This window comes from Trichoderma aggressivum, assembly GCF_033847375.1.
Source record: "Trichoderma aggressivum f. europaeum strain CBS 100526 chromosome Unknown scaffold_001, whole genome shotgun sequence".
NCBI classification, from domain to species: domain Eukaryota; kingdom Fungi; phylum Ascomycota; class Sordariomycetes; order Hypocreales; family Hypocreaceae; genus Trichoderma; species Trichoderma aggressivum.
In genome coordinates, this window is record NW_026946367.1 from 1,179,221 (window position 1) to 1,205,233 (window position 26,013).

At 50.4% G+C, this 26,013-nt stretch overlaps 10 protein-coding genes across 10 annotated transcripts; 6 read left to right on the forward strand and 4 right to left on the reverse strand.

Annotated features, from left to right (window-relative positions):
• Positions 1–979: 979 nt before the first annotated feature.
• Positions 980–2,050, reverse strand: Triagg1_307 (uncharacterized protein; the record flags this gene model as incomplete). The annotated part of the gene is made up of 1 exon (XM_062898075.1): positions 980–2,050. The coding sequence occupies one exon, from the start codon at positions 2,048–2,050 to the stop codon at positions 980–982; it is 1,071 nt and encodes a 356-aa protein (XP_062760657.1).
• A 1,355-nt stretch (positions 2,051–3,405) lies between these two features.
• Positions 3,406–4,747, forward strand: Triagg1_308 (uncharacterized protein; the record flags this gene model as incomplete). Its single annotated transcript, XM_062898086.1, has 2 exons — positions 3,406–3,738; positions 3,839–4,747. 2 exons carry the CDS (start codon positions 3,406–3,408, stop codon positions 4,745–4,747), a joined length of 1,242 nt encoding a protein of 413 aa, XP_062760658.1.
• A 124-nt stretch (positions 4,748–4,871) lies between these two features.
• On the reverse strand, positions 4,872–5,777 carry Triagg1_309 (uncharacterized protein; the record flags this gene model as incomplete). Its single annotated transcript, XM_062898097.1, has 1 exon — positions 4,872–5,777. One exon carries the CDS (start codon positions 5,775–5,777, stop codon positions 4,872–4,874), a length of 906 nt encoding a protein of 301 aa, XP_062760659.1.
• A 2,007-nt stretch (positions 5,778–7,784) lies between these two features.
• Triagg1_310 (uncharacterized protein) lies at positions 7,785–9,466 on the forward strand (the record flags this gene model as incomplete). Its single annotated transcript, XM_062898108.1, has 5 exons — positions 7,785–7,970; positions 8,080–8,111; positions 8,188–8,314; positions 8,400–8,904; positions 8,961–9,466. 5 exons carry the CDS (start codon positions 7,785–7,787, stop codon positions 9,464–9,466), a joined length of 1,356 nt encoding a protein of 451 aa, XP_062760660.1.
• Positions 9,467–9,998: 532 nt separating this feature from the next.
• On the forward strand, positions 9,999–11,592 carry Triagg1_311 (uncharacterized protein; the record flags this gene model as incomplete). Its single annotated transcript, XM_062898119.1, has 4 exons — positions 9,999–10,540; positions 10,709–10,859; positions 10,926–11,423; positions 11,530–11,592. 4 exons carry the CDS (start codon positions 9,999–10,001, stop codon positions 11,590–11,592), a joined length of 1,254 nt encoding a protein of 417 aa, XP_062760661.1.
• Positions 11,593–11,901: 309 nt separating this feature from the next.
• Positions 11,902–12,828, reverse strand: Triagg1_313 (uncharacterized protein; the record flags this gene model as incomplete). Its single annotated transcript, XM_062898131.1, has 1 exon — positions 11,902–12,828. One exon carries the CDS (start codon positions 12,826–12,828, stop codon positions 11,902–11,904), a length of 927 nt encoding a protein of 308 aa, XP_062760663.1.
• Positions 12,829–15,642: 2,814 nt separating this feature from the next.
• Positions 15,643–19,334, reverse strand: Triagg1_314 (uncharacterized protein; the record flags this gene model as incomplete). The annotated part of the gene is made up of 5 exons (XM_062898142.1): positions 15,643–15,714; positions 15,785–16,324; positions 16,376–16,789; positions 16,871–17,605; positions 18,114–19,334. 5 exons carry the CDS (start codon positions 19,332–19,334, stop codon positions 15,643–15,645), a joined length of 2,982 nt encoding a protein of 993 aa, XP_062760664.1.
• Positions 19,335–20,733: 1,399 nt separating this feature from the next.
• Triagg1_315 (uncharacterized protein) lies at positions 20,734–21,221 on the forward strand (the record flags this gene model as incomplete). The annotated part of the gene is made up of 2 exons (XM_062898153.1): positions 20,734–21,065; positions 21,140–21,221. 2 exons carry the CDS (start codon positions 20,734–20,736, stop codon positions 21,219–21,221), a joined length of 414 nt encoding a protein of 137 aa, XP_062760665.1.
• Positions 21,222–22,327: 1,106 nt separating this feature from the next.
• Positions 22,328–22,912, forward strand: Triagg1_316 (uncharacterized protein; the record flags this gene model as incomplete). Its single annotated transcript, XM_062898164.1, has 1 exon — positions 22,328–22,912. The coding sequence occupies one exon, from the start codon at positions 22,328–22,330 to the stop codon at positions 22,910–22,912; it is 585 nt and encodes a 194-aa protein (XP_062760666.1).
• Positions 22,913–23,622: 710 nt separating this feature from the next.
• On the forward strand, positions 23,623–25,797 carry Triagg1_317 (uncharacterized protein; the record flags this gene model as incomplete). The annotated part of the gene is made up of 4 exons (XM_062898175.1): positions 23,623–23,757; positions 23,817–25,068; positions 25,120–25,322; positions 25,372–25,797. 4 exons carry the CDS (start codon positions 23,623–23,625, stop codon positions 25,795–25,797), a joined length of 2,016 nt encoding a protein of 671 aa, XP_062760667.1.
• Between the last annotated feature and the right edge of the window lie 216 nt (positions 25,798–26,013).

A 26,013-nucleotide genomic window follows, 5' to 3' on the forward strand; every position in this document is an offset into this window, starting at 1 on the left:
TCCATTAGCCATAGCCATAGCCATAAAAGTTGTCCGTGTCTCCATAGCCCAACGTCAAACCATGTCTCGCCCCCACAAGTCTTGTGTGTCAGAAACAATCTGCCACGCAACATGCCAGATGAGAATCGGGAACATAACATGGCGACTCAATCATGAGCACGAGTATGTAATACGGGTTAATTGATCTGCACCACTCCCAAGTACCTGCCGATCCAACGTATCTACACTATACAACCTCAATCCGTTGTAGCAAGTACTCAGACTACAGTACACTGTCTCAGCTTGACCCTGTGATTCAGATTTTGTCTGAGCATGCCATAATCCGTTCTGCCATGTCATTAATTTAGTACCTATTGAGTGTACTAACAAAAGATATTAAATTGCAACATATAAGCTCCCGCTTCTAGATAAAATTACTTCCGTGACGTCACCCGTTAGACAGTATCAAAACGGAATGGCGAGGAATTGGCCTGCATGCCGCTTTCGGCGTTCATCAAGGTTCTCTTTCTCCTACAATAACACGCAAGCAGCCGACTGAGAGACATTCACAAGACATATATATATATATATATATACCTTCATCCGCATATTGTTCCAATCGTGGTGGATACTATTATGATCTATATAACCTGAGATACCTGTTGCTATAACTAAAGGAAACCCACTGCCAGATTGATCAAGACGAAAGAATCTGCCCATTCCGAAATTCAAACCCATTATTGTTCCCTTACTACCATCTAGTAAGAGAGATGATTCGTTTGCCGTTCTCAAAATCTCCAAGTAAAGCACCAGACAGCGCAAAAGGCAGATAACCAATTCAGCCCCGAGGCGGTTTTTCTCGCCCCAGCAACAGTATCAAAAACCCCATTGTACAACGGCCGTAAAAATGCAATGCAAAAACAAACTGATCGGCGGTGTGTCCGGCGGTGTGTCCCAAAGCACATATGAGATCGTTTGCCCCTAAACGCGAAGACTCTGCTCACACTTGGACTTGCGGAATGTTCTCCATCTTGCCACCCTCCTCGAGCCATTCTTTCTTTATTAAAGTATCGCGGTATGCGAAGAGGAATTTGTAAGCCGTCTTGACTGTTCCGTCACTGACGCCAGTTTGCTTAGCAATGGGAGCCGAGGGGCGTGGCTCTCCCATAAGGTGGCACGCCATGTAGATGCAGGCAGCGGCGACGGACAACGGTGATCGGCCGGCCAGAGCAGAGATGTCGGTAGCCTGCTCTGCGAGATCGCGGGAGATTTTGGATATCTTTTGCTGGTTCTTGAAACCCAGTTGAGACACATAACGGCCACAGAGATCTTCGGCGCCAACAGACGTGTTTTCGTAGTTGGTGACGGTGTTCAGTCCGGTACCGCCCTCGCCTTCGGTGTCTTGGATCTTTTGCAAAAAGTTCTGCAATTGCTTAAAGACCCTGCCCACTTCCTTCTTACTAACGCTAGTAAGGTTGAAGATTTCTCTGAATGTTCGAGGCACATTGTTTTGTCGACAAGCGATGAAGATACACCCGGCAATGACAGCTTCCTGGGGCTTGCCCTTCATGAACTTGTGCTTGTCAACGAGCTTGAAGATGTGCTTAGCGGCATTGGAGACATTTGCTCCCATATTGATAGTCTCACAAAGCGCAACAATCTCCTTGTATGCCTGCATTAAACCCTTCTGAGCCTTGTCTGCGTTGGCGTTGTTTTGGGTACGGGACAAGGCCTTGTGAGCCTTGGATTCGGAAAAGGCGACGGTCGTGGCAAGGTGCTGACCCTCGACGAATTCATCCTGAGGTCCGCCGACACGGCTTGGGTCATCACCTCCCTGGTCGTCATTGGCAAAGGTACGCCACTCAGACCGAGTATCGATGATGCGAGTGCCAACGACAACGCCGCAGCTCTGGCAGACCATGTCTCCGCTCGAAAACTCCTCGATCAGGTTCGGGGGGTATTCTTTGCAGTCGGGGCAGCAAAGCACATTGTTCAGGTCTTCTTGGAACCCGGCTGCATTTGCAGCGCCAGCTCCATTGGCATTTGCGCTCGGCAGCGGCGGCGGAAACATTTTGGACTTGTAGGCCCTCGGCTGGTAAATGTTGGTGATCTCGTCAAAGATTTTTCGTGCTCTCTTCGCTTCCTTTCTTCGGCACCGCAGCTGCTGCCTCTTCTTCTCTACTGTGATTCTTACGGGGGAGTTTGTTTTGAAAGAGGATCCTCTAATCCAGAGCTGATCGTTGAGGACTTGGACAAAGAGCGGTGAATGCAGTTTGACGGTCGCGAGGGCTCGTTAGCTTGAGAGGAAGAGAGAATTCGACTGCAGCCTCCGACGTGACAGCAGAGACTTTTGTCGTCGGTGGCTAGACAGAATATGTCCTTCTCTTCGTCCTTATTTGAGGATTTTTCTTCTTCTTTTTATTATTTTTTTTCTTCGTTCGAGGCGCTAGACGCGGCGAACACCGTCCCTTTCCTGATGGCCTGCCGACAGCGAGGAAGCAACAAGAAGCGCGACGGTTTTTTTTTTCTTTTCTCTTTTTAACTATGTAAAGGGGACCTTTTCTTCGGCCCGAAAACACCCTATAGCGCTCGTGCTGCCGGGCGATGGAGCGGAAAAGGACGTGAAAACTCGGATGCGTAAACAAATGGACTCTGCCGGCCGACTTTTCGGAACCAGTGAAGGCGTCTGAGGTTGGATCGACAGAAAAAAACTCAGAGCATCGATTAGTCGGCAGAAGAAGCGGCTGAATTTGCTCCTATCAACGGGCTTTGACGAGCAGTGAGCGTGGTGAGGGAGCGTGGTCCAGCTTCTGGCGGCGAGAGAGTGGGGGAAAAAAGACGTTGTTTGGGAGAAAGATTCGAATGAGCGGCTGCGTGACGAAGGCGTTGTATTGTAGGTCAGGCTGGAGCAAACTTTCGGCCTGGTTGATCAGGTAGCCAGGGAATCTTCTGGAGGGTGACTCAGCAGAATTACCTTAGTACCTTAGTACTTGGTAGTAGTACTACTAATACTACCTGGTATTATATGGCACCGTGTGGTGTCAAAGACATCGTGTGTTTCATACGGAGCAACTCTGCCTTGCCGTATGTATAAACGGGGAAATATTATTCCATGCCTTGGGATTCGAAATCGGCTAATTGCCAGCCACACTTTGACAATCTAGGTACAGTTTCTCGTGCTGAGTCATAGGCACAATAGCAACGTTCCTCTCCATTGAGTCTCTACCTGTACCTATTATGACACAGATGCGGAATGGTGTGGTTGGGTTTGACATTTATCCCATGTGTCAACCGACATAAGAATTGGATCTGCATTGCTCTTCATTCCTTTCATTCCATTTCGGCTCAGCGCTGCCCAATCCCCTGCGCTTATACTCATCTTGTTTAATTCGTCTTTATCAACCGTCAAATCGAAATCCTTCAGCAATGGCCTCAAGCGCAGGCACAGGCACAGGCCAAGAAGGCCTTCCGCCAGTCAACCTCAAACCCTTGTTGACCAAGCTCTGGCCGACGGACAACGAGGTGACTCCCGACGAGATCGCAGAGGCAATTTCCCATTTCTTCACAAACCAGGTCACCGAGGCTCAGGCGGCATCTCTCCTCATGGCTCTTCACTTCACCAAGTTCGACTTCAAGGCCGACGTCTTGGAGCGCTGCGCCTATGTCATGCGAAAAGCTGCGGCCCCGATTCCGGTCAAGGAGCTCCAGAGCGTCATCCAGGCGCGGGGGAAAAAAGAGGGCACGTATCAAGGCGGCCTGGTAAGATTTTTACAATTCCAATCAACTATTATTAGTTGGGATACATGAGTCCCGTATACCTGGGGGTAAAAAAAAATTATTCTAACTATTTCAAACGCAGTGCGATATTGTCGGCACTGGAGGTGACTCCCACGACACCTTCAATGTCAGCACGACTTCATCCATTCTCGCCTCGTCGCTGCTTCTGGTTTCCAAGCACGGCAACAAGGCCAGCACGTCGAAATCGGGCAGTGCTGACATGGTCAACTGCATGAAGCCTCGGCCGCCCATTATCAGCGCCGTCAAGCCCGACACCCTGGTCAAGGTCTACTCCAACACAAACTACAGCTTCCTCTTTGCGCCAGTCTTCCACACCGGCATGCGCTACGTGGCGCCTATCCGAAAGCAGCTCCCCTGGAGGACAATTTTCAACAATCTGGGTCCATTGGCTAATCCAGTCGAAGACGTGCTTGAGGCTCGGGTCATCGGCGTCGGAAGACGGGATCTTGGTCCGGCCTTTGCCGAAGCCTTGAGGGTTGCCGGGTGCAAAAAGGCACTGGTTGTCTGCGGAGAAGAGGAGTTGGACGAAATTAGCTGTGCAGGCAATTCGCTCTGCTGGATGTTGAAAGAGAAATCCCCTGGAGGCGAATCCGAAGTCGAACATTTCAAAGTCCACCCCCATGACTTTGGCGTCACCCCCCACGCCCTAAAAGACGTATCTTCTGGAAAGGAGCCAGAGGAGAATGCCGAGATTCTATCTCGCATCTTGCAAAACCAAATTCCCCTAGATGATCCGGTGGTCGAATTCGTGTTAATCAATACTGCGGCCCTTCTTGTGGCGTCTGGCATCTGTGAGGCGGATACCAGCGACATGGGCCATGGCGATGATGGGAACGCCATTAAAGAACGAGGCCCTGGCGGCCAACGTTGGAAGGAAGGTGTACGAAGAGCCAAGTGGGCCATCACAAGTGGTGAGGCCTGGAGACAGTGGCAAGCATTTGTCGAGGTTACCAACGAGATTGGTAACTGAGCGCTCTGCAGGGCAGGGCGAGAAAGGCTTTCTTTTTTCCCCCGTAGAATCCCATTGGCTTGGAGATTAGTGTAAAACCAAGAGAAAATATCCGTTCATGTCCTATGACTCGACAACGATCGTTTTAAGAAGCTGTCCACGAATGTTGTAGTCGATGGGGGGAGCGTGTTAGAGGAGAGCGTGTGTCTCGTTCCCGTTTAAACTCATACTTCATCGGCAGCGATCTTGTGGATTCGATAGAAACGACGGAATGTGGCCGACTCAGGGGTGGTACTGAGCGCCGGCCGAGCTCAGACGTAATAAGGCTGAGGTGGGCTTGAGTTGGCGGGCCATTAACTAGACGATATTCTCCGTGGGAGCCATTGGAGCCGGTGGAATCCTTTCGCTCGGGGGCTACGGCTGGGTGATGGTCGAGCGAGAGGGAGTGGTTCTCGTGTAGCCTCGCTTCCCACTCCTTCCAGTCAGCCTTGAGGCCGATTAGCGATTCTTCGTCTCGCGATTCCTCATCTCGCGACGGAGGAGGATGCGACTCCTGAGTTTCCGGGGAGGTCTCTGCAACAGCTTCTGCAGCAGTTTCTGTAACAGCTTCTGCGGCGGCCTCTGTAACGAATTCTGCGGCGGCCTCTGTGATGGCTTCTTCCAGCGGATGAGAGACCGGACGGTATAAGAAATGAGAGGCGGTGCGATCCAGCGGATGAGGCGCGGTATACACGGAGCTTGCGTCCATGTTCAACGTCATCATAGAGCTTCGCGTCGCCAGCGATTTCCGAATCATGGCCTGCCTCTGCGCGTCGTCCACCTCGGAAACGGTCGACATGATGCTCTTCCTATAAGACTCTCGGTTGTTCGTGGTGGTAGTAACCGTGCTCCTCTTTCTCAGTTGGCTGTACTTTTGACCTTTGCGATGTTTCATCACCAGAAAGACAATGACTCCGACAGTGCAAGTCACGCCGACGACAACGCCGACGATGATGTATATCATGGTTGATTTTGGCAGCTCGCGCCGCGACAGCATCATAGGCTTGTCCATGGCGGTGGCTATCTGTACGACCCGGACGATCAAGTTTAGACGCTGCGTACCTAGGTATAGTAGTTTGAAAGAGAGCACGAGAGAGGTAAATTTTCCACAAAGTCCCGGAGCGCCGTATATAGGTAATGAGTTTACGCTCGCACCAACAGAGAGTTTATCAAAAAACGGGTCGAATTCGTATCGTGGTGGTACCAAGGTAGCGCATTTCGCAAACGAGCCACATTCAATTTACAGACCCCGTAACGCCATGGTGTGGTAACGCAAGTCATTCCCAGCCTGCCGGCGGTTCGATCGACGGATCGCCTTTGGGGGGGGGGCCTGTGGGTGGGCGCCTGCACAGCCCTCGAGAACGGGTTTATTAGGTATGTCAAGAGAGTTGCGTCTCGCGGGCGAGGCTGGCGGGAGAGCCTCCAGTTTTGAAGTAACAGAACGGGCAAGCATCTGCGAGCGTTTGCGTCACTGAACGGTGAGACTAAACCGCTTTGTGCACTGGTGATATTGGCATAGCAACAGCGCGCGACAAATCAATATTAATAGAAACGGGAACGCCCAGGGGGGAAGGCAAATGGGAGAAAAGGACGCCAGGCCACTAACGGGGACAGTTCAGTTGCAGGTCCGGGTCAGAACAGAAGGGGGCGGATGCGACGTTTGACGGGCTTTTGCGCATCTTCATCATCCCACAGCAAGTGGGGAACGGCCCTGAGTTGCTGAGCAGCATTATGGAGGCCCCTGTTGGTTTTTTTTCTTTCTCTTCTCTGTTCTGTATGGGCTGCTTTGTGCTGCTGCTGCTGCTGCTCCCCAAGAACTACTACGACGATATCAGTAAGCACTGCGGCCGGGGGGTGGTGGTTGCGAGAAGCCTGTTTGGGAATCGCCTCGACTACAAGAGCGAATAGCCGGCAGGATGCGAGGCCCTCCGCGTCACCAGAAGCGTCGAGCTTAGCCTCGGGGACAGGCCAGGCCAAGCGTCACATCAGCAACGGCGGATGCAACACACTGTGTGGCCGTGCTTGCAGGCAGAGAGGCTTGGTTTGGAATGCCCCCAGGCGAAAAGGCTCGCATATCGTGTGTTGGCTGACAGATGTTGTTCAATTTGGGGTCGAGATATCGTCGACAATGGGACTTGAAGTGTAAAGGGAAAAGATTCCAAGAGGGCATTGACGCCAAGAATCATTAAAAGCTCAGCTCAGGCTTTGTTTACTTGGTCTGGCGGCAATACTACATTGTACGAAGTACCTCGTATCACCAGGAGGGCTCCATCATCAAGGCCAATATTTCCTCTCTTGGCAATTGCGTTATCAACAAGATTACTACCTAGTACCTGTTGACTAGGTATTTGTTAGCCCACAAGGAGTCACAAACAAACCGTTGCAAAGTGTGTGTGCATGTATAAGTAATCTTCAACGGATAAATGCTGTCAAATATCCCGTCTTATTGATCTTCACTCAGCTATACCAAGACGGCAGCTACGGTAATACTAGGTAGCTCTTAGGTCAGCCGTCAACTTTGGTCTCGTCGATAGTTTTGTCCGGCGCTTCGTATCGACACTAGCACCGGTACTCGTAAATGACCATTACCACAGTTACCAGCTGCGCTAGTCCATTGATGTCCACGGGTATTCTGCAGTCGATGGTATTTCGTGTCTTGTCATCCTGTTTATTATCTCGGATGACTAACGCAAACTCATGATGGCCTTAATACAATGTAGCCTTCAGTCGCTCTTCAGCCCAGCAAAATCCCACTAAACTGCATTCGCCCACTAATGTGAGCCGAATCCAGCCGACCCCATGGGGGGGTCTCGCTCAAAACAGCAGTAATCGAGCAATTGCCAGGCGACAAACTCCACCATTGGCCAGCTGTTCACGATCCATCCCAGGCGATACCGGCCGGTAAATGCAATCGACGACGCCTGATCGGTAGTTGGCCTGCTTCTTCTCTTCTCTCTTCATTCTCTACCACTCTGATGACACGAGCCCTCCCCAAGACGCACCCACTATAACCCTCGCAATGTCCCAGATCCGGGGCAAGGCTGTGTCAGGCCTCGCCAGACTCTCTCGCTCAGGCTCTTCTCCAGCCCAATGGCTTAACGCAGCAGCACATGGAATCCGCCGTTACTCTGCGGCTGCCGTCAGCGGTGCTCCTTTGCCCCTCGAGGGCTATCGTGTGCTGGACATGACCCGAGTCTTGGCTGGTGTAAGTTGGCGTCTCACTCGTGTGTGCACTGCATGCATCTACCTGGATGCATATAAATAGATGCACCCACCAATGCCTACTAAGGTAACCCCTGGCTAACCAGCCTCAGCCATACTGCACCCAAATTCTCGGAGATCTTGGGTAAGCTTGTCCAACGTCACAGTCTGCCTCGTGTGGCTAAACCAGTGGCATCCATGTTGATTTGTCAAATTTCCAGCGCTGAAGTCATCAAAATCGAGCATCCAACGCGGGGAGACGACACCCGAGCATGGGGTCCTCCATATGCAAAGTACAAGCCGGACTCTGGACGAGAAGGCCCCGGTGAATCTGCTTACTTTCTAGGGGTATGAGCCAGCTTGACAGTTTTAGACTGACAACTGCCGTGACCAATGAAAGCTAACCTCTTGTAAACTCTTCATTTTTTTTTAGGCAAATCGCAATAAGAAATCTCTTGGACTATCATTTCAGCACCAGGGCGGAGTGGACATCTTGCATAAGCTAGCAGCAAAATGCGACATCCTGGTTGAGAACTACCTCCCGGGCACGCTGAAGAAGTACTCAATGGACTATGACAGCCTGCGAAAGATTAACCCAGGGCTCATCTACGCTTCCATTACGGGCTACGGCCAGACAGGCCCTTATTCAAGCCGAGCTGGCTACGACGTCATGGTCGAGGCTGAATTTGGCCTCATGCACATCACAGGCTCGCGAGATGGCCCGCCAGTCAAGGTGGGCGTGGCTGTTACTGATCTGACCACGGGGCTCTACACTAGCAACAGCATCATGGCCGCACTCTTATCAAGGGCCAGGACTGGCAAGGGCCAACATATTGACGTGGCGCTGAGTGATTGTCAGACGGCCACCTTGGCCAATATTGCAAGCAGCAGTCTGATAAGTGGCAAAAAGGACAGTGGCAGATGGGGCACTGCTCATCGTAAGTCAAGTGCAGACTGGCAGATGTTGGGTTCAAATTTGCTAAAAGCACTGCAGCTTCCATCGTCCCATACAGAGCGTTCAAGACAAAGGACGGAGACATTCTCATTGGCGGTGGCAACGACCGGCTGTTTGGCGTCCTCTGTGACGGCATAGGCAAGCCGCATTGGAAGGACGACGCCAAATTCAAAACAAATGCTGATAGAGTCGCGCATCGAAACGAACTAGAGGCCGAAATCGAAGCCATCACGCAACAAAGAACAACGCAGGAGTGGCTCGAGGTATTTGAGGGCTCAGGAATGCCCTACGCCGCCATCAACGACGTTCAGGGGACGCTCAACCACAGCCACACCAAGGCCCGTGACATGGTCATTGAGATTGACCATGAATACTGCGGACCAATCAAAATGGTCAACACGCCCGTCAAATGGTCAGAAACCCAGCCCATTGTCAGGACTCCTCCTCCGGTGCTGGGCCAGCACACAGACGAGATTCTCAGCGAGCATCTTGGGTTGAGTGAGTCGGATATTGCTGCACTCAAGGATCAGGGAGTGGTGCGATGAGATGCATGAAAGTTTATGAGAACCATGAGAGTCAAATATGATTGCATTAGACACCTCCTAGATTATGAGCAATGAATACGGCTCGTTTCTATAGAGATTCTTATGTAACTTCCTTTGTTTGTTGACAGGTTGTTTGTTCAATATTAACAATTGAAGCAAACAGTTGTGAGCACAGACGACACTGTGTACAAGCCCAGCTTCTTTGGGCGATGCGCATCATGTGATCCATCACATGACTCCTCCTTCTGTCTTTTCCAGCCTCTCTCGCGCTTTCCGAAAATGGTCCCCCTTCTTGACATCGTAAGATGTTAATAAGTCATCGCAAACATGTTTTAAATTCATCGGGGGAGTTTTTCTTTTTCTTTTACTTTCTCCTTTCTCATGCTCCAAAATTTCCACGGGTCGTTAAACGTGCGGGTGCACAGTTTCTCACGTCATCTTGTAAGTGCAATGTCATGAGAACAGCGATTCCCGCTTCAACACGCAATAAGCCTGTCGCATCACACGGGCAATCCCTAAACCGGAACGCGAAATGGAGACGCCATTGCCGATTAATTTACCAATTGGGCCAAACGATGAGGACGTCACAATGCGGGACTCACCCGCGACCGCTGCTGCAGATCCTATCCCCATTGTCAAGGCCGATACAGAGAAGGAATGTCCTCCAAGCTCAACACCATGGCCTCCGTATACGCCACAGTTTTCATCTGCGTCGTGGATCCTTGATTTTATGAAAAATGATCAAGAGCCATCACATTCAAGTTTACCGAATGGGTCAGAGGCGGCTCCACAAACAGGCGATGAAAGCAAAGATGGCTCAAATGGACATGATGGCTCAAGCATACGCGACACCATGACGATGCCCATATCGCCGACTCATCAGCCGTTGGGTAGTGCGGCGAACATCATCGCGGCGTCTCAACTTATTAGGATGAAGAGGAAGCGAGAGCAGGATGAAGAAGCCGATGATTTCACTCAAAACACAATGTCGCTTCCCCTACCTGCTCCAACACCAGCGTTAACGCCATCAGCAACTGATATACTGAGATTTGTGCCATCATACACTGATGCAAGGTGCTCTCAATGCGATGGAAGTTCATCAGGTTCAGATAATCCGTTCATTCCTTGCAGCAGTTGTGCAAGGCTATGGCACCAAGGATGCGTGTCGCTAACAATAGAAGAGGGGGATATACAGTGGGCTTCAAGGTTCATGTGCCCTTCATGCTTGAGCATGAGTAACAGCGATGTGATCAATCGTCGCACAGGGTATTCTCAAGAGCAGAGCGAGATGGAGAGACGGCGAGCAAAGAACTTGGCGGCTCTCCCGGATGACGTCGTTCCAGCCAAAGAAGAACTCGTTGGTTTTTGGCCAGGCCATGCATCAGATGCGGCAGTAAGTTTACCTAAGACACTCTTACGAAAAGCAGCAAATTAGAGGAAGCTAACTCAATTCCTACAGTTGACAGAATACTTTTATGGAAAGACCAAAACCGATGTATTAAATATTCTCTCGTTTTGTGATCAGCTCAAGCCACAATTGTTGGTCGACATCATGGTTTCTGTCGCAAAGAAACACCCCGATCTGCCCATATTTGACTCTCCAGGTTGGAATGCCAAAGCTCTGAGCGCCGTTTCAGCCAGAGCAAAGCACTCGCATCAGAGCTCTCGGTCCGCCACGCGGCTGCGACATGGACACACGGTGATAGAATCCAGGGCGAAACACAAACACAAGACTTCTAAAAAGACTATCAAGATAGCACCAATCCCTTTGGAGGAAGAATCACAGTTGATGGATTACGGAGATTCACTTCCGCCCATGTGGCCCAAGGCTGGCGAAGGCCTATATGCAAAACTTTCTCCAGAGGATGAAGACCGGGCGTTCTTGTTGGATGAGAACGACGAGGAGGCGTTCAGTCATTTCGGGGTGGATAAATTTGGCAAGCAGATTGCGATTCCTGTAAGTGCTTGAACAAACGGAGTTTATCACGGATTCTTGGGTGTTACCATGGGAAACTCAGCAGACTGTAATACCACTATCCTACAACATTGTAACAATACGGCAGTTTATCAAACAGTCGTTGTTCAACTTAATCACTAGCGAGAGAAGGAATACCAAGCAGCAATGAGCAGGGAGAGAGAAGGGCGAAATCTACTAGATCGATTCTATTATTCCAAACTAACTATACATTATATTACCAGTTGCCTCTGAACTCTAAACTCTAGAATAGGATTGCTTCACTCATGAGCACCATCTTGACATTGATCCAATTCGTCTTTTCCCCCGTCTACCAACACCGCGCTCTTTTATGCAAAAATACCCATATTCCCTCCCGCTTCAAAAAGCAGGCACTCTATCGACAAACACGCTTCTTCCGAAAGGAAACCCGACAGTCAACTCAACTCGTCCACTCACGACAAACTCGCAGCTGCTAAATTTAGCAAGTGTACTTGTACTCGGTAATGAGAGGAGTGTTGAGCTTGAGGCTGGCGCACAGCATGTCCTTGACGACAAGGGTGCTGACAACCTTGGTGGAGCTGATAGAGAGGATGGTGTCGGAGAGGATGGTGACGCCGACGAGGCCGGAGATGCGGCCACCGAGAGCACCGACAACGTCAATGTAGTTGTGGCAACCCTTGGTGCTGAAGGAGATGCAGTCGAACTGACAGGTTCCGAGGCCGAGCAGGCAGGCGGTGGACTTGAGCTGGGCGAAGATGCCGGCGGTCAGGGACACCTCGACGTCGGCGGCGACAGCAACGAGGCCGAAGACGTTTGTGTTGAAGATGACGACGGCCTCGGCGAGGGTCTCGACGAAGAGGGAGGCGAGGGCGGCGGAGGTGCTGCGGAGGGTGGCGCTGATCTTGGAGGTCAGGGAGATGTCGAGCTCGACGTCGAGGTTAATACCAAGACCCAGGGCGGCAATCTCGGCCTCGATCTCGGCCTCGGCGCAGAAGGTGAAGGTCTCGATGGTGGCCTGGCACCAGGCGTGGGTGGCGTCGTACTTTGTGAACTTTGTGGGCGAGATGGCGCAGAAGGCGCTGAGGGCGACGGTCGAGCCCGAGGCGGAGCACTTGGGCATGGGCCAGGCGCCGACGAGGGCCGAGCCGGAGCAGGCCTTGCTGTTGGCGTCGTAGTTTTGGCCGGGGAGGCACGAGCAGGCCTTGGTCCAGGGGCTGTAGGCCATGGGGGCCGGGCACTTGAAGCCGGCGGCGAGGCTGAGGGCGGCGTCGATGTCCGTGGCGGCCTCGGCGACGATCTTGTTGGCCAGCTGGACGTTGGAGGTGGTTGCCGAGCAGGCTGGGCCGGTGGCGGAGGCGGCCATGGCGACGGAGGCCAGAGAGGCGACGGTGGCGAGGAAATGCATTGCGAATGATATTATTGTGCTGTGATTTCAAGCGGAAAGGACTGACTTTGGGTGTGGTTTGGGGAGGGGGGAGTCGAAAGGAATGACTGAAGCTGAAGAAGCTTTGGTGGGATCTAAGGGAGAGTGGTGGATGAGGGGATGTGAAAGAAGAATCGAACGGGAATGGAAGATGATCAACAGTCTTTATATACGCAAGAGGGTGTCATGGCGATGCTCCTTTTTCTTTCTTATTCACTTGACGTCCTTCCATGTTGGAGCTGATCCCCCCCCTTGTTGCCTTGGCCCCTAATGAGGCCAAGGCAGCGAAGAGAGGAGGTTTGCTTCTTTCGCTTGTGAGATTCGTTTGATGGTGGCTCTTGGATAGAGTTGCTGCTAGGACGGTAGTTGGAGGGCTTGGGGCCGGAGTGCCGATGACAGGGGGGAGCATGTTAGACCGCCATGAACTGGGGATGTGCCGAGCCTGGGTGGCAAGTACAGGTATAAGGATCATGTGTTTATGGTGAGGAGATGGCATGAGCATGTGAAGATAATAGACGTGCTATACCATTTCATCTAGGTAAGCTGTCGATTGTCTGTTGTCTTGATATGATACCTTTGGCGTTATATTCAAGTTTTATACAGCATCATCAGATTCTCTGTCGTTGAGTAATCCACATACATACGCAAGTTGAGGCATGAATACTCTGTGGATAGTCTGTTGCTATGCTTGTATTCCTAGTAAAAGTATAATGATGATGATCAGGGTACATGTCGATGGCAATTTGACGCTTCTCTCGTAAAGAAAAAAAAAGGGCAGCGGCAGCTCAAGTCAACGGGCGAAATCGCTTGTCACGCGGCTTTGCGTATAAGCCCCCCTTCTCCTCTCCTGCCGGTCGTATCCACCGGCTTTTTTTCTGCCTTTGAGCAGCAATCTCGCTCAATACTGAGATGTGACAGCACTTGGATGCTCGTCTGTTTGGCATATGTGGTAGTACATGTGCTATTATGAGGCGATGTGACAAAAAGGACGAGCTACGCTGAGTGCTGGTGGTGTTAGTTCTACTAAAACGTTTCTCGCATGGCGATTTAGACACTGCATCCAGCTAAATACTAGGAGATCCCAAGAAGATGCACTATCATGTCTCAGTTGAACACTTAGGGTACCAGATTATCCAGAGACATGCATCTTGCCGGACTCGTGGCTCGGCCATGGCAACTCCCAAATTCTGGTGCTCCATCTCATCTGATACATTGTCCACCTACTCAAACGCGGCGTTGACTTACATCAAAGATAGGGCACACCAGGGAGGCTCACCAATATCCTAGCAAGAACAAGAAAAAGAAAAAGAACAAGAACAAGAACGAGAGGATAAAAAAAGAAACAACTCTTTTCCTTTCTCCCCTGTCCACTGACCAGGGTTCCGCCGTGTCACCCCTCGCTTGAATTTCGGGGCCATACATACACAAGGGGTCGGAAAACATCAAAGTGTCAAAATAAAGCTCCGGACTTGCACTACGGGATTCAAAGCTCAGAGTTGCGTCTACTTTACGGAATTCCAAGTCCTTACGGCCCCGAAGCGGCGTATTCTCATCAAATAGTATTCCATCGAATACGACGAGACGCGCGGTTTTTTCCTACCTTCATTCTCTTTTTTTTTTTTTTTTTGGCTAATTTCCCTTTATACGCGAGTAATGGCGGTATCCCGAGCCAGAAATGACAGCTCATGAATATCCTCCCGCCAAGACGGCAACGTTTGCGAGCACGATGATCAGTTGACTCTTCCTTCGCACAGACTCTCTCCTCGCGATAGGTACGGACTATCATGACCGACAAAACAGGATGAAAAAAAAAAAAACTCCATCCCGATGGGCCGAAGCGCAGATCGCTTCTACATTACCAGAAACACTTTGATGAATGACGTGCACAATGCCGGCATTATACATTTCGTACAGCTCCACTCGTACATGTATGATGTTTGTCTGCATGCGATCAGCGTCTCAATGCTTCCGAGTTTGTCCGTCAACATACATACCGTACGAGTAGCAATACCAATTACAAAGAACTTAGTCTTAGTCTAGAGATCCCGGAATCAGGTGCTCTTACTATTCCATTCCATCGCTAACCAAGATTTTGTTCGACGCTCCCCCCTTCGCTTCGTATTCCGCTTCTCCGGTACGATCCTGGGTCGTTGTTCAAGACCCTTGTCCAACGTGCCATCACCGAGTTCGCTCTCTCCCGCACATCCGATTAGGGGGATGGACCCATGTCGAGTCACGTCAAGTTGAGTGTGGGGATTTGAAGAGAAGGAGGAAGAGAGTATATATTTCTCAATAGAGTATGTGTTTATCATGAATCGGGACATAAGATGCACAAGATAAAGCGAACTAAGTACTAATGCTTTATCAGATTTAAATCTTGACTATCAGAGCTAGAATTAGGTAGAGAATCATACATGCATTCACAGCTACGTTTCCAACAAAGATTTTCTTTCCACTCAATTGTCTATTTACGCCAGGCTTTGTAAAATCTAGGGTAAGAGCTGGACAGAAAGGGGTCACACGCACATCTCGGCTCAGACTTGCCTTTCACAACGTCACTGCTACCGGCTCTTTAGAATAGACAGGCATCCAGACAAAGGGGTTAGCTGCAAGCAGCAAACGCACAGTTGTTCCGTTGACTCCGCCTGTGGCCGTCGTAGCTCGGAAGTATCTGTTTTCATCATCACCGCCGAGAGACTTCCCTTTCTGTCACATACGCTGTGCATATATCTAGGTATGCATCTCCTCGTGTTGTTGGTACAGGTACCCGTCTGTGTAAGCGCAATCTCATATACCTCAAGGAAGAAGCAGAGTGGTACCCTTGACCTTGCCGCTTTCCATCTTGGCAGTTCGCGCTCCAAATTGTATCTATAAAAATAGATGATTAGTCAAAATCTGCAAGCTTCAGTACGAGTACTTGAATGAGCCCGTCACTTACCGCTCGTTTCTTCTCTGCTGCCACAGAGCGCATACCCAGGCTGTCAGCAAGGAGACGAAGGACCCTCTTCTCGGATTCCAGATGAAACCCGGTTCCCGGGTTGTCAAAGTCACACTTCTCCCACGCAGGCAGCTCAATCGCCCACTTGACAAGACTCTCGTCAAGGTATGGAAGCCTCACCTCTCTGCTCCAATGAGCCAGAACCCTGTCGTCTCGCCCCAAGTTTCTCTTGCCTAGCCGGCCAACGTCCAGCTTCAGTTCGTCTATGAGACCCGGATATCCTCCTCGTGTAAAAGCGGTGGCGTGCCGGACATATCCGCCAAATAACTCGTCCGCACCAAGCCCCGATAGCAATACCCTGGCTGTCGTACTATATGGTTCAGCCGCGTCTAACTCCGGGCCCAGCTGCCCCATTCCCTGTCCTCTTGAAGCAAAGTACAGTGCACAAGCAATCGAGAGATCCATTTCAGTGTTATGGGGGTATATGAGGTCTATCAGCTCTGCTCGATGAGCGCTTGTTTCTTCATGCGGAACATTTACCTAGACATGTGTTAATATGTGAGATTTACCGTTGGCTTCACTGGTCCTTACAGTAACGAATCGCCACTGTCTGTCTGGGCAGACAGTTAGTAGCTCCGCAAATGACTTTCTCCCAGTCACCCTGTCAGGGCAGAGCTCGTATAACTCAGCGGTGGACAGGTTTTTGTTTTGCGAAGCAATCCTAGGATTCTCAAATGCCACGTTGATTAGGTCAATAGCTTGTCCTGGCGGAATCATGTCACTGGAAAGTCGGGCCAGGACGGTGCAGTCCAGCCCTCCTGAGAATAACACGCCAACTCGGGCGTCTGACGTTTCCGCCATTGGAGGTCTCGGGACGTTTAGAACTCTGAGTTGGAGTGACTCCGTCAGATGGTCCCGCAGCTGCTTTACTGAGAGAGACTGACTGGTTAAGGGAGTCGTCGGGGTAGTAGGAATAGAGGCGTTGAAAATGCCGATACTTGATACCTGAAGACATGAGTAGCACGAATTGCGGTTGGCATGGTTTTACTCCTAGTGGCCTGCGAAAGCGCTTCTAAGCAGACTTACCAAGTCTTTGTTCTGGTCCCAATCATGGCGAACAGGCATCAGCTCCGCTGGAGAGTTTTCCCCGTCCAGCTGGATAGTATAACAACCATCTGCTTCGACCTCGGCCCATCCCACGGCAGGGGCTTCAGCTATGCTGGAGAGCAGAAACTCGTCTCCCCTTTTCAGCAGCAGTGAGCGACGTCCAAGACGATCACGCCCGTAGTACAGCTTCTTTGCTGTCTTATCCAGGAAGATGAAGGCAAATGGTCCCTCGATGGATCGCAGGGCGTCGAGGACACTATCCTCTCGACCGCCGTTACGACTCGCGGCCGTCAGAAGGGTTAGGACAGCCTCGCCATCGTTGCCCTCGACCGGTTTTCCGCCAAGTTTCCAGGCTTCGCCGTTCCAGCAAAGCACAGATCCGGATTCCGCGTCCTCTAGGGGCTGCTTTGCAAGATGGTCTCCGCGCAACGACAGAACCGTCGAGGCCAGAGTCAGGTGAAGCGAGCTCTCGCCTGGACAGAGCTGCACCTCTACGGCTCCAAGATGGTCCGGGCCGCGGTTCCGAAGCCTTCGCTCGAGGCCTGGGGCCAACTGGTGACGACCTGCATCCGCTGATATGGCGGCGTGGATGCCGCACATTGTAAGGCGCGTGAGGTCTTGATCGTGACGAGGATCAAGTCGAGTCGCGATAAAAACTCGGGCGAAGAGACGCAAAGGATTGGCCGGTGCGTGCGCCACAGACGGCTTTTGACGCTAAGCTGGCAGCGCCACACATCCTTGATCCTTCAATATATCTTGATGGCGCATTCAATACCCCCAAATCCCTACTGCAATATTCTTTGACATAAAGTTATTTCATCTTGGCTGTTTACGTCTCTTAAATACTGTATGAATGGTAGCAATTGGTTTAGGATTGGTTTGGACGAGTAAGAGGTTACATGCCAACACCAGCTCTGTGTTGATGAGCATCAGGTAGCCACAGACTCTGGGGTAGCCCTTCATGCTCATCATCAGATCAACATACTACATGTGTATACCAATTGACAATTCTCGCAGGATCAAAAAAGAGAATGACGTGCTTTGTATTACATTGATTCAACGTTCCCATATGATATAATGCTATGTACACTTTCTCACGTCTACAACTTTGACGACGTGCTGGTCTTTGCGAGATACTTCTTTGCCTGGATTTACAACACATTAGCTTCACATTTGGCCGAGGATACAACAACAATGGATACTTGTAGGCAGATGGACTCACCTCGCCAATGGCATCATAATCCGCATTCCACTTCCAAAACTCCAGACTGCTAAAGTCAGCGTTCTTATCCGGCACAATCTTCTCCAGCACACTGTCCGCGTGGGAGACGCCAATGGCATGCTCCGTCTTCCCCGACAAGTGCTTCGTGTTCCATTGCGAAAACGCCTTCACCCGCTCCGCCCTAGGCTTGCAAATCGCCTGCCAGGCATTCACAACCTGCGGCACAGAGGCCGTAGAGCCGGCGGACAAGAGCAGCTGCAGCACGCCAATGTCCTCGATAATGGTCGAATACCCTTGCGCGGCGTTGGGGTGCATCGCGTGAGCTGCGTCGCCCAACAGCACAATCCTGCCGGCCTTGCTCGACCAGCGTGGCAGGTCGGGCACTTCAGCAACTCGCCAGCGGTCGCAAGACTTTGCTATTCCCAGAGCCTTGATCATGTCGCTGCACGCGTCCTTGAAGAACCGGCGCACGAAGTCGATGTCGCCCTTTTCGTCCCAGAGGCTCTTCTGGTCCGTCTCTCCCTGGATGGCAAAGAGGAGGCCGAGCCTGCCAAACTTGGAGCTGTATCGCGTCACGACAAAGCCGCCCTCGCCCTTCCAGGTGGTGATGTTTGAGTTTTCCGTCAGCTTCATCGACCTCGGGTCAATGGTCAGCTCGCTGGCCGCCATGTCGAAGCTGTAAAAGGTGGTCTGGTCGATAATCGGGTCCCATTTCTCGGGAGGCCCCAGGTCTGATAGCACGGCGCGGCGAGCGTGCGACTTGATACCGTCTGCCGCTATGAGAATATCACACACAAGCTCCTCCCCGCTCTCCAGTGTCACAGTAGCCTTTGTCTCATCATCAGAAACTGTCACCACGTTTGCACCAAATCGAATCTGTGCTCCGGCCTGAGCTGCTTGGTGTTGGAGCAGCTTGACAAAGGCCCTTCTCGTCGAGCCCCAGTCGGCATGCTCGGGGGCATCAACGACGGTGGTCCGGATCTCTCCGCTGTTTAGCTCGCGGTAGGTGACGGATGGCGATCTGTCGCAGATTTGCTCTAGGACCGGCTGGAATCCCCAGCTCTGTATGACCTTGCTTGCGCTTGGCCTGATGCTGATGCCTCCTCCCGTGGGATTTAGTTTGGGGCTCCGCTCAAGGACTTGGACTTGATGGCCACTCTTTGCAAGGGCGGAAGCAGCAGTGAGGCCGCCCAGACCAGCACCAATGATGATGACCTTCATGGTGGTGAAATTTCGGTGTGAGGATGTGTTGAGTTGATGACGGTGTCTGGAAGATCTACACCGAGAATTGGGGTTCAGAACACTTGACCTTAGTGCCAGTGATATCCGTATTAGGAAGGCCGCCCGAACGGGTATAAATTCGAGACCCCTCGATGTTAGAAAATGTGGTTTACAAGAGTTGTTTGCATTGTCGTTTGCCGTATTCTGCTTGATACTTATATTGAAGTCTCATTGCTGGGGTTAGATCATTGCCAGCGCAGTTACTTCCTCGGCTCTCCGTTGTTACGTCGCAGTTTGTATTATCTCCGTTCATCGCTGACATCCGAGGTTTTGACATTTCAATAGTTTCCAAAGCACAGCTCGGAGCTGACATATGGGTCGAGTTTAAGTTTTACACAAGTTCCAACAGCTTCAGCGGTTCTACCGAGCCATGGCTTTATATAATAAAACTCCAATACTATATGACGCTCGTTAAGCGATAATTACCCCAGACAAAGATTCAATCCTTCAGCTGGCGCATGTACCCTTCATGTGACAGATGCGGCTTCAGGCCGAGGCTACAGGCTATCCACACAGACGGAGAGTACACGGAGAGTACTTGGGTAGCCGAGCTTACTCATCCTAGCATTGAACTCTTTGCTGCAAGTTTACAACTCATGTTTACAAGTACGTTGTTGGTAAGCGACGCTGAGTGAAGCTGACAAGCATTCAATGACAGCAGCTCATCTCGGACCAATTACATAACCTGCTGAGTACTCGTAGGAACCGTAGGTTTGAAGCGTCAGTCATGAACCTGTACAGGCTCCTTTATATACTCGCTCGTACACTAAACCGGACAAAATAACCAACCACCAGCGTCCAAGATCTCACGTCAGCGCCTCGCAGCTCTAGCAGCTCTACTAGCAGCTCCAGCCAACGTGCTTCCACTGGTTGAAAACCTGCGTTGGTTCGAATCTAGCTGCGATGGCTAGAAATAGTCTCTGGTGACTAAGTGGGTTGATGGCTGTGCTCAATGCCAGCACCGTAACGGCTAGTCTGGCTCCGAAAAAACGTGCGGCGTCGCTGCATCCCGTCCTATTTTTGGTGTTTTTTTAAGCTTGATAAACCACGCCTAATTATAGCTGGGCGCACTTTGGGCATAACGATGGAACAATCAACAAGTCAGATTATACTAGTGACAAATTCGTCCGTTGGGCGTTCCCCCAGAGCTTTTGGGTGAATTATCGTATAAAGTACTTGGTTCCTGCTTTGTGAAGATCTTGATCCCTTTGAGTTTATCAGCGCTAGCCATACCCTCCTTTCTTGCAACACGCCTCTCTCTCTCTCTCTCTCTCTGTGAAGCATAGCATCCAGTTTCTTGTATTTCCAAACAGGCAAAAAGAAAACCTACAATCCAAAGATGCGGTCTTCAGTCTACGCTGCTCTCTTCTCCCTCGTCGCCGTGGGCTTGGCCGTCGAGTGCCACCCCAAGGTCGATCCCATCCCGACCTTTTCCCTCTCAGATGGACGAAACCTGCAGAACGACGTCCACGGCAACCAGTTCACTCCTCCTTTGAACTTCCCGCTCACCATCGATCCCGCACATACCGCTTCCTTCTCCGTCGGCAGCGCCATTGCCTGCATCGAGAACGCCTATTCGTTTGAGAGCACACGCATTGGCCAGACTGACCTGGCCAACGCTATCCAGAGCATCATGGACGAGTGCGACCACGGTAATGGCGTTACCAAGGGGTGAGTCTGCACAATTAGGAACGCATTTCATTCATCATTGATCATGAGGCTAATTGATTCATTTCTACCTACAGTGGCAAGGTCGACATTATCGGCGACAACGGGCTCCCTCTAGAGGTCCTGATTCAGGACCGCTCACTCGGCTGCGAGAACTAAAGCCGAGTGACGAAAAAAACTGTATCACGATATTATACCCTTTTTTATTTTTCTTTTTTTATGGGATTCTTCGGCGGTTCTCCAAGCATGGGCGCAGGTGGTTATAGAGCGGGAGCCATACATTTATACAAAACTTTGATTCTCATTACAGCGAACCATGAAGATATAAACTTGCTATTGTGATGTCTTGACTCTTCTTATGATTTGATTTGGTATTATACAGAGTAAGAAGCATAAGTTTGGAATTCTCATTGTCATACCTCTTGTTGTATTGCACCCACATTCTTTCTTGTATACATGTATTTTGGAGCTCTTTATGCATCCTAAGGTACCCTACATCGGCTGAGATTGAGCGGCGCAAGCGCATGTAGATGAATATGTCTACCAGGACTACAGTATCATTGGTAGAGAGACTCGGGTACATTTTTATTCCTTTTTTTTTATTAAAGTTACTGTACATAAACCCGCATGATAGCTACGTTTGTTTACTGATGAATGAATTGTTTGGCCCACTGATTTGTTGGTTAACTCCTCTATCTTTTATTCATTATCCCATTCACTACTCCGTAGAACGGCCATGTAATAGCGGTTGATACCTCATGTCTATCCAACATAAACACACTTGGAAATGATTCGCTCAAGTAGAATAGCGCCAAAATCATGCATAAAGCCTTCCACCATAGGTGCTTGTCTGAACAAAAGGTCGAGTGGAGCCAATGCCATTTATATGTGCTGAAGCAATGTCTCGAGACGCATAAATTGAGCACCCTCTGCTGTTTACTCTTCCTCCTTCTCTCCTTCTTCTCTATTGCTCTTTATCTCCGTTTACACAGACTTCTGTTGGGATCCACTACGTGTATGAGCTACTATCGTACTGATTTCTTCATACTGCATTGCAGCTTTCGCTACCAACTAGAATTTCCCAGCAAACTCCTCTCATGGCGGCTAAATATATCGGTTGGGAACAAGCTTCAATCCCAGGAGACTTCGCGAAACCTGATGTAGGGTATGGTCCTACTGTTCGACGCGTGATCAGATCTCGCAATCCTCCACAAGAGAGGATTGTCGGTAGATGGATCCCTCCTCATCTTCGAACTCCTCAAACTATGGATGTACAGACCGCTACAGGCACTCACGATGATGCCGAGGCCAAGTTGGAGCAAACTGACGCTCGTCTCTCTCAAGGAATGGATATGGAGACCCAAGATGCTGTTGTGTTCAGAATGGACAGGCTGGTGCAAGATTTGATTGCCTCCCGCAAGAGTCTGGAAGACGAAAAGAGAAAGGCAGCAGACAAGGATGCCGAGATCGCTCAACTGAAGCGGGAAGTGACTTATCTTCGGAACAAAGCGCGCGAGGGAGGCCGAAAGCACGAGGCCGCTGAATCAGAGGTGTGGGTACTCGAACGAGCCAGCGTGTTGGCCTCAGCAAGCAGCGAGGAGGTGAATGAGCTGCAGCGCCTGTTGGCGTTCCACAAGACGAACGGGGAGCAGGTATCGAGGAGGCTCAGAGACTTGCAAGCTACCAACAAGGATATTCAGACCCAGCTGCAGGCCACCGAAGCGGTACTTCGGGAGCAGATGTCACTTTTGTCAGGGTTGGGTATATGGGCGCAACCAAGTGCGGGCAGTGACTTACAGGAGGAGAAGCAAGTAGGACCTGGTTGCTCGGAGGATGCAATTCTTGACTGAATATTTACTGGCAATATGACCTGTTATTACATGCAGCGGTACAACTGCAAAGGGTTAGAACAATACGATGTTTTTCTTCTTCTATGCAGGGCACGTAAAATTGAGACGTTGTTGGTTACATGTAAGCACATTGGTGGAGGCGATGCATGTCAAGAAGTAGAGCGCGGTGATTGGCTCAAGAAATCAGGTTGCGTTGAAGGCCTCCCGCAGCATGTCTTGGGGTTATCAAATATTAGACAAATGGGGATGAGAGATGTAACCGATATGCATGAGACAAGATGTGGCCAACACCATGATTTTACTTCTACGCAACCCCTGTTACTGACACGGCGTTAGTTGGGCGTAAATGCTCAATACTACGGAACATGTCAAGTAGCAGATTGTTATCAGGCTCTGTTGACGGCCTCCCGCAGCATGTCTCGAGGCTGCCGGAAGTTTGGACAGCTCACCATGCGATTCCAGACCGACGCTTCTTCTGCATGTAAGGAAAAAGCAGGATTCCTTCTGCACGAAATATGTGTTGAGTCTTGGCTGGCTACCAGCATCGAGTCACTTTGGGAGGCCCGCCAATATCATGGAATCATTGAGGGTCTAGCTGATTCAATGTGCATGTAACACACATGTAATAACCCGCCAAGGCTGTCCCTAAACACAGCATTTATGTTTACTTCCTGGTATATATCTTACTAAAATCACTAGAACCATACTCAATGTCCGATACCCCATCAGATACTCAGTCCGTCTTCTGGATGGACATCCAACCGAATATGGCTGATGCTAAACTCATTGAAAGTCTGATGAAGAGGTCTGGCAGCTCTAGAAAGAGAGCAATCACTTTGTTAAAGGTAAGAAAGCACCATTCAAAATCGCATTTAGTTGTCACATTTCCCTAATTACTTTGTAGATTTGCAATAACGATGTTGACGAGGCCGTGAAACATCATCGTCTCTTGGAATCGTACACTCAAGACTTGATAGACGAATCTCCATCATCAACGCCGGAATTTTTGGAGCTTGCGCAAAGCGATCCACCATCCAGGGGCCCTTTAAGTTCACGATCTAATTCCGTCATGTCCCATAGAACATCCTCGGATATGGGATACCAGAGTGACGCCCACGTGTCCATACATAGTGCAGCTGGAGACGGCGCTCCCAAAGAATGGGATTTTACCTTGCCTCGTCTTCCTTGGTTGGAAATCTCCACGGAGGATGATTTCAGTCCCGATAGCCTTGCCGCAGCCATTCAGCATGGTGCCACGGCTTATCGTCTCCGAAGCTATCTAAACACCTACGATCCAAGACTTCTCGGGCAGGATATCAATGCCAACGTCATGGGGTTTCCTCTCATCTTCTATGCCGTTGAGTCAAACGACGAGAATATGGTACGGCTCTTGACCGAGTTTGGAGCCAGTGTGAGTGCTGTATATGAGGCTTCTCAGGTCCCCTTATTAGCATTTGCCATCATGTGTGGAGAGACGCTGCAGCTTGACACGACAAACATGGTTTGCGTTCTTCTTAGCAAAGGCGCTTCCGCCAACTCCATTCCAATGGATTTGTTTGCACCATATCTACGGGACGAAGCCACAAGCACCGGGCAGAAAGGCAAGAATGTGATAAGTGCTGCTGCAGAGACTGCGTGGTGCTCTCCAGCCACACAGACCAGGCTCGCAGGGAACATTAATCTCACCCAGAGGTACTTTCTGGAAAAGTCCACGAAGATGAAGCCACCCTCGTTAAAAATGCGGCAGATTGCTGGGATTAAAAACTGCCAGGGGTTGCTGGGTATCCCGTATTTCCTGGTCAGCCAAACCGTCGCCAGCGAGCTCCTCATCCAGAGGCTGCTCACTCACCTCATGATGCCCGCTAAACAGCCATTGGTGTTGTGCTTTGCCGGCCCCAGTGGCCACGGAAAGACTGAGTTGGCACGACAACTCGGCCATCTGCTGTCTCTGGACTTGGAAGTGGTTGATTGCACCACATTCACTCATGAGATGGAGCTATTTGGGCCCAGGGCGCCTTACCATGGCTATCAAAAAGGATCGGCAGTCAACAACTTTCTTGTGGAGCATTCTGGGAGACAGTGCATTGTTTTCTTGGATGAATTTGAGAAGACGACGGCAGAGATCCACCAAAGTTTGCTGCTTCCATTTGACAATGGTATGGCACCTGATTGACGATGACTTTTACAGGGGCTAACCTGTGAGATAGGTGAATACAGAGACAGACGGACGGGTGATAGGATTAATTGCTCCAATACAATTTGGATCATGGCCACAAACGCCCTTGATGATACCATTCTTGACTTTTATGACCATAACGACGCCATTGCTGGTGACGATGCGGGTGAGAGAGTTCGGCTGCTCAGGAAGCTTTGCCAGCAGCTACAAGAAGGGTTTCTTCAGAAATTCGGTGTAAGTGTCTCCCCTGTTTACACTTGAATAATGCTCCCAGCAGTTACAGATGGCTGACTTGGATACTCAGGCGCCCGTGACAGGACGCATCTCAGACTTCATTCCCTTGCTCCCCTTCTCTGCTGGCGAACAAGCCGTCATCACCCACAAGTGCTTATTAGAGTTGGCACAGGAACTGCGTTTGCCTATAAGCCTCATCAAGGGACCAGGAGAGCGGCTCATCGGTGATATCAGGCTGCTGATTCGAAGAGATGGCACCGTGTGCTCGACTCTTGCAAAGGCACATTATCACAACAAATTAGGAGCACGCAGTCTAAAGGCGGGCGCGGAAAAGGTCAAGCGGATTGTTCTGGATGCGTATCTTGATGACGATGAGGAGATTGAGGAGCAGAACTCTTTGCGAGATGTTGTCATTAACGTGGATGGTGGGGAGATTGTTGGCAAGTTTCTGCCGGTTGCGAAGACAGCTGCTTAAGCATGATGGTGAATGTTTGCATTCGGTCGTCACCACAGAGTTTTGTTTTTCCTCATTTCTTTCAGATCTACAGCAAGACTAGCCTGAGTTATGGTGTTGTTCATTGTTCTCACATCTAAGGTCTTTCAATCCAGATCTGTCACTCCACAAACAAGGCTTGGGCATGCTGGACAAGGCAGTTCATTTCATGACGTGGCTCTGATGGGTACATAGATT